This window comes from Syzygium oleosum, unplaced genomic scaffold (assembly GCF_021117445.2).
Source record: "Syzygium oleosum isolate NSW1041296 unplaced genomic scaffold, Sole_v2.1 Sole_v2.06, whole genome shotgun sequence".
Classification (NCBI taxonomy): domain Eukaryota; kingdom Viridiplantae; phylum Streptophyta; class Magnoliopsida; order Myrtales; family Myrtaceae; genus Syzygium; species Syzygium oleosum.
In genome coordinates, this window is record NW_026607490.1 from 10,904,528 (window position 1) to 10,911,921 (window position 7,394).

Sequence of the window (7,394 nt, forward strand, 5' to 3'; positions counted from 1 at the left end):
ATTATCGTTTCAAGCTTTTTAACAAATTGAACGGGCTCGGACTTGAGCTCTTTTTTCTTATTCCCCAAATGAAAGATCAAACTTATTACACCGTTATCATAAAAAAAATGTCAGTGTAATTAATTTTTTAATATGAGGAATCGTCCTCGTCTGTCTTGCAGAAAGTGAAAACAACATACCGGTTGTTTCATAATCTAAATGCAAATCATAGTACACTATTTAATTTAGGTTAATCTAAAGCTCTTGCCTCACAGAATGGGGCATTATTTTGACATTATTGTTCATCATCCGACATACAACTTATTATTGTAATTCCATAAGGCTTCTGGCCTACATAGTTCCCGGGACGATCGTAGTTACAAATGACCAGAGTACCGCCCGTTGCACATTGGATCTTTGCGCATCTGAGCCTAACTGAGTTGCCCCACACCACCTAAGTGTAATGCCCACAGACCTTCCCCAGTGCGCATGAGTTGGAATTGTAGTCATAGTCGGGCTTTTCCCCGACCCACATGTTCACCGCTCCTGTGCCAGTAAGATTGGGGGAAGCCCACGCAAGGTTCTCCCCATAGGGTCCGCCTGAATGAACAAGTTGCATGTAGTCGTTGGCATGCTTGTTGGCGTAATCCCTGGCATAGCCAACTGCTTCCTCATCCCACGCAATCAGGCCCACACTGACCTAAGAGCGGGCCGCATTGTGGGCTGCGACATAGTCTTGGGGCAAGTCCTGGGCGATGGACAATGGGATCTGCACTTTTCTTAGCGCTATGAGGAAAGTAAGACGTAGAGGGACTGTCACACGGGAACTCATATTGTGAGAGACCTAAAGAAATTTGACATAGGAAGGATCTTAGTTGATTGATAAAGAGAATATCAAAAGCTAAAAGGGTATTTATAGGGTGATCATGTGGAAAAATCTGTGCATGGAAAAGTCGAATGTTCAAACTAGGCCACGATGACTAGAGAGATGCCCGTCAAAATGATTGATGAACGAATCTCGCCTTCATGTGATTATTTTCATACTCTGTAAAATGTGAATTAAGGTTGTACCATCGACGATGACCTTGTCTTCTTATATGTTTTTTCTTTTATTTTTTAAATTTTAGCTATAGATATTCATTAGACACATTAGAAGGTAAGTTTTCTTGAAACTCTTTTCTCTCTTTCCACAAAAATCCTTGATATAAGTATACTGGAAGTCCTAAAACTTGTCACCAAAATATAATTGAGCCTTAAAACTTTCAAAAAATGCAATTAAGTCCTAAAACTTATCACGGAAGTGCAATTGAGTCATAAAACTTTCAAAAAGTGCAATCAAGTCCTAAAACTTATCAAATTGGTCAAATCAAGTCTTTCTGTTAATTACTCTTTTTGAAAGTTTTAGGACTTAAATGTACTTTTTGAAAGTTTTAGGACTCAATTACACCTTCATGATAAGTTTTAGGCTTCTAGTATACTTTTTCCAAAATCCTTTGCATATGTCGTCTCTTGGGTATAAGTTTTAGGCTTTTGGCCTTTTCCACGAAATTGTTTTCGAGTCCAAGTCCATCATGAGTCAAGCAATAAAGGCCGAAACATCAAGCTCTAGTAGTCAAGCTGATGCATTCTCGATTTTTCTAACTCATGTTTACATGTAAGCGAGTATTGAAAATATTGAATACATGAGTGCGATGATTATTTTGGGTTATAATTAGAAATTTCAATGATAACTTCCGAAGATATTATATGCTTTGGCAAAGCAATAATCGGTAATTGAAATTATGGTGCATAGTTATTGAGGCTAGAGAAATGCTAAATGTACTAAGAATATGGATTAAATCCACTTTATTAAATGATTCGTAAAGTTTCCATTGGTGGATTCAATGAAGCCTATAGCCTTGTTTTGAGTCCTCACACTTTAATATCCCATTGATTTGTCCCCAAGAGTAGTATTGCATCGTTTAATTAAGAAAATGTGTATGCAATTGTAACACTCCTACCATTACTAGCTAGTCGAGCTCACCCCTTGCCCTAAGAAGGAGGGGATAAGGGGGGTCTAGTCCCAATCCCCAAGTCAATTATGGTCCCATCCATTCTTAGAGATGGCAGTTGCAATATTGCAGACCACTCATTCACATGAACTCTATATGAGATAAAAGATCATATATAGAGGTTGAAATCTTAGTACTACCCGATAAGATTCATTTAGTTAGGCGTAATTCCTAGGTAGGCTCGGTTCGAAATTCTAGGGGTCTTGCCCAAACCCAACCTGGTAGATTCTATTGATCCACATGCGGGTCGGCAAATCCATGATAAGATCTGCACTTAATATATATATATGTAGTGAATCATTAAAATATTTAAACAAAAGTTATAGATGATGTGTTTTGATGTTAATGCAAATAACTAAGAATTAAAATTCTAGTGTCACCACGCCACCAAGTCGAGTTCTTCTCTCAATAATTCTTGCATTGTAAAATGGACTTCCCTTAAATCAAGGGTTATTAAGTATTACGAAAGAAAAAAAAGGCTAGAAAATGGTATATTATTAGAGATCTCTCGAAAAGCCCCCGCTTTCATTTATGTAAAGATTTCATTGAATATAAACCTGAAAAGAGAGTGCAAATATCGGTGACACGGCTAATATAAACTTGTAGTTTACTTCATGATGGTTGAAAGCCTCTATCTTCTTAATCATCTCGCCGGTGAGTTAGGCATTGAATGAGGATGCATGTCTTTTGTGCATAAGGAAGGAGGTAAAGTAATATCACCACCGTTGAAAGACTCTCGTCTATTTCACCATAAGAATGTATGTTGTCCGTTTGAAAATATCTTCAAATTGCAATAAATGCAATCACTTCGCTTGAATGGAAATAGCAATTAATCCATGTTATCATCACTATTATTGTGTACTAGGGTCAAGGCACGCGCTACGCTCGAGCGAATAATAAGGTAATTATGCATAGAAGAAAATAAGCAGTTACATATGAAATAGGTAAGTATATGTGATAAAGCAAACAAGGGTAACTAGGAAATCTAATACCGTGAAGAGACTAAAGAAACTGAATGGTTTATCTGTGAAACGGGTGGCTATAAGACAAAGAGATGACTGATAATATAGGAAATCTAAAATTGAGACAAATGGCGTTTTAGCTTATGTAGATAGATATTGATTGATGTGTATGTGTCAGATCAAAAAACGAAAAGGACATATAGATGTCTTCTTCTTCTTTTTTTTGTATAATCCAGAGGCTTGAACGTAATTAGCCATGCTAGCCGGCTAAAGTGAACTAACACGGCAACCCACTGTCATGGATCCCCATTTAAATTTGTCTTTCGGGACAGAATTGTGTGCAAGGGGCACAATAAGGGTAGCAGCTAATTATATATTACCATAATGTCATAAATTTCGGCTGGTAATTGGCGTTTCTAACGGTGAAGTAACACGTGAGTGGTTTCCCTGTCCCGGAATACGGTGCCATGCATGAACGAAGCTGTAAGGGACTCCCATCACGTGAAAAAAAAACGTACTTCATTTTACATAATGAATTCCTAACCCCCATATTCTTTTCCTACTTTCTTTTGTCCACCTTAATTGCGGAAAATAGTTGATGTGACGATGATGATGATATTTTCCCGCAGGTAATTATTCGGTAAACCTAATACATGTACTAAACTAAATTTAAATCATCACATTTGATGAGTCCCACGTAGGACCTACGTGCTTGAGGCCTTGTTGACACCTAAATTTTGACGATCCAGTCAGTCGTTCGTTACATAAAAAATTAGGGATCGATCCCAGTCCTTAGACAAAAAATTAGTTAAATTGCATATAGATTAGAAGCATTTGAATTTGTATTTAGGCTCATATAGTTGCATTTGCATTGGACCAGCGGCGGATGGACTCAAGTGCAAAGGTTTTGAACTTAATGGAATTAATTGGACTAAGCCCGCGTTCAAGAAAATTCTTGGCCAAGCCCATGAACATTATAAGAGCTAATTTCATTGGAAATTGTCGAGTTGAAAAATATTGATTTGTTAATCTTGATATTATCATTGAATGAATTGACATTACCCCAGAGATATTGCAATATTTTCTTTGAATCAAAATAGGAAATAATTGCAAGCAAAAAACCTAAGCTTTGCCTATAAATACATTCATTGAGGATTCTCTCGGGGGGAGGCCACACATAATAGAATACACGGTCATGAAAAAGAGAGAGAGCAATATTGAGAGAGGAGGGAAAACAAGATCTTAGGGCAAAGCTCCTGCCGCTGTTCACTTCTTAGCCCGCGCTGCCGCTTCTCACGGCGGCACCGCCACGCGCAACCGCACATCTTGAAGCTTCCACTCTCTCTGTATCGCTCTCCGCGTTTGGTCTCTTCACATCCATAAGCAGCAACACCTGCGGTCTCGCTCTCCGCAAGAGGAGATCAAGGCTGAAGTCGGTCAAAATTTCTCCGCCGCTCAGACCTTGAGGAGGCTCGACAAAACAATTCCACCGATCACTCTCATGCGTGCCAAGAGTAACAATTGATACAAGAAGACAACACAGAAGATCACTCGGTGAAGATTTGCTCTATTGCAGAAGGAGACAAACCGAGGTGGAATTGGGAGCCTAAAAGAAAAGACAAAAGGAGAAATCTTGGTGGCTGGAGAGGATTATTCATGGAGGCATCCACTTCTACATTATGAGAAAAGCATACGGGGAAGATTCTTCTCTCTGAGCAAATCAAGACTTACACTTATTTTTTCTCACTTTTGTTTATTCCTCACGATCTCTCACGGATGGTCTCATGAATTATCCATATCACCACTTTGACTTCTTCTACATGCGGGATGCTTGCGTATCAGTTTAGGATTTTTCGTAGGATTAACCTAAAAAATAATTAACTAATTTTCAAAAAAAATATAGGGAAAAGACAATAATTCTTAACTATATCAATCACTCCATTTGCTGTCGGCACACTTCACTCACTTCCTTCACTATCGCTCTCATGGCTTCTTCGCTCTTCTTGTTCACTCTCTCCTTCTTCTTCTACTTCGTCCGCTACTCCTCCGATGAGGCGGTGGCGACCTACATCGTCCGCGTGGACTCCAGCTCGAAGCCCTCCATCTTCCCCACCCACTACCACTGGTACTCCTCTGAGTTCGCCGACCCGGCCCGGATCCTCCACACCTACGACACCGTCTTCCACGGCTTCTCTGCCACCCTCACCGGGCCCCAGGCCTCCGCCCTCCTCCGCCACCCCAACGTCCTCGCCGCCTTCGAGGACCGCCGCCGCCGCCTCCACACCACCCTCTCCCCGCAGTTCCTCGGCCTCCGCAACCAGCGCGGCCTCTGGTCCGAGTCCGACTACGGGTCCGACATCATCGTCGGCGTCTTCGACACGGGCATCACCCCCGAGCGGCGCAGCTTCTCGGACCGGGCGCTGTTCACTTCTTCTACAAAGGGCAGCGAAAGTTTTACTCTTGAAGTCCTCGAAGCCGAGTTCCCTCTCTGCCATCACAACGAGCTGCACGTGATCCACAGCGAGCTCGACACCGAGAGAAGCTGCTTGTGATCCACCGCTAGCCACCATCCGTCCCACTGCCGCTCGTCCCGATCCGCGAGTCCAAATTTGGGAATATCTCGAAATTAGGTGAGGATGTTATCCAATATTTTCAGAATATTTGATTTCTTAATTTTCGGATGTTTGAATATTCCGTGAATATTGCGTGATTGATTAGATACCTTAGGATAATATTTGCGATATCCGCAATATTCTAAGATACCCTAAATTAGGAATTTTTTCTAATTTGGCAAACGTATCTGGACGACTATCCGACCTTATCCCTAGGTACGATACGCGGCGGTACGGAAAATCGTTATCTTATCCATAATCACTTGGATACGATAATAGATTTTATTCGCTTTCCAAATTCAAATAATCAGTTTTCCGTCGATATCTATAACCCTATAGATATGACTGTTAATTTGATTTCTTTTCCTAATTCAAATTTGATAAGAAGAATCTTGCGGATTGCGTGGATTGTTTGAGTGCGGTTGTTATCTTTGTTTGATTGTTTTTTTTTAAATAAAGAAAATCCAAAAATATGTTAGTTAGGATTTAAATTAGAAGTCTTGCATGTTAGGGAACCCTAAATGTATCTAGAAGATAGGATAATTATTTAATTTAAATTAGGACTTGAGATAATTTATTTCCTAGTTTAAATTAGGGGTTATTCTAATCCTAATAGATTGTTTAGGTTATTTTTTTTATTTCGAATTTCATTGGAAAAATACCAAAAATAAATCATTTGTCCGTCATTAGAATTAGGTCACGTCATCGCATGACATATAGTTCGCATGCTAGGTTGCATTAATCGCATGTCATTTTTTGCACGTCATTGCATATAGGTTAGTTTGTATTTTAATAAAGTGCAAACCCTAAAGAAGACTTCGAGTGCCTTGCTTTGTTAATTAGAAATCATATTAGGATTGTCTGCGTGATTTTCTACTAACAATGCAGATGCTTGCATTGCTCTAAGGTACGTCATTCTCCTAATCTTGTAATTTATTTATTGCTTTCTTGGGTGTTAAATTGGTGGTTTGCGCACCTGCATGAACACCTCACATGTTAGTGATTATGTAATAAAATGTATCTAGACTGCCTGCATAAACATTTTTGAAAAGAAAAGGTACCGAAAGGGCGTTAGACTAGATCTAGCGTAACCAAGTCCCCGAGCTTAGAATCTCTGGTTCGTAGGAATAAAACATATCTCCCTATGTTTTATTTAGGTTTCTAATCGACCTACCACAAGTAGATTAGTGGCGACTCCAAGCATGAAAACTTTTGTATGTTAAAAAACTTAAACCCTAAGTTGCGAATTGGTAAGGCTTGGGAGGGCCCGAGTTAGGTTTAGTCTTAACAATCCATTAGCCTGAGAAATTTAGGTCGCGACAGGCCTAAAAGAACAAATGGGAGGAGCTCTGAGAAGTGGGTCTGCAAATTTATTCAATTGGGAGGAGCAAGTCCTTATCATGGATTGTCTTTAGCTCCTCAAAGCTCACCCCTCAATCCGCATAGCCCATTGTCCGCGGGTTTTAAACGCAGCTGCCGATTGGATCGCGAAGACCCAACGTCTTGGCTCTCTTCCACAATATTGGCTCTCAGCTCCCCCGCAAGCTCTTTGGGCTCTCTTATGCTTAGATTCTCCTTGTTTTGGACTTTTCAAATCATCTCCATAAATGAATAAATTTGTTCTTCGACCAAAAAAAAAATTTATCGATGAGTGAATGCCCGCCTTCATGTGATTATTATCGTAATCTGTACAACGTTAATTATTGTACCATCGAGGATGACCTCGTCGACTAGACACTTTAAAAGGTGAGTTATATTGAAACCAATTTCTTTCCTACTTTTGATTGTTT

The 7,394-nt window shown here is 39.9% G+C and overlaps 1 protein-coding gene and 1 pseudogene across 1 annotated transcript; one reads left to right on the plus strand and one right to left on the minus strand.

Moving 5' to 3' along the window:
- Positions 1-274: 274 nt before the first annotated feature.
- On the minus strand, positions 275-817 carry LOC115693054 (pathogenesis-related protein 1-like; annotated as a pseudogene).
- A 4,160-nt stretch (positions 818-4,977) lies between these two features.
- On the plus strand, positions 4,978-5,544 carry LOC115693061 (subtilisin-like protease SBT1.6). The gene has a single exon (XM_030620035.1). The coding sequence runs from the start codon at positions 4,978-4,980 to the stop codon at positions 5,542-5,544; it is 567 nt and encodes a 188-aa protein (XP_030475895.1).
- Positions 5,545-7,394: the final 1,850 nt, after the last annotated feature.

Excerpts from the sequence above, each read along its gene's own strand:
- LOC115693061 (XM_030620035.1), top strand. The coding sequence starts at position 4,978 with ATGGCTTCTTCGCTCTTCTTGTTCACTCTCTCCTTCTTCTTCTACTTC.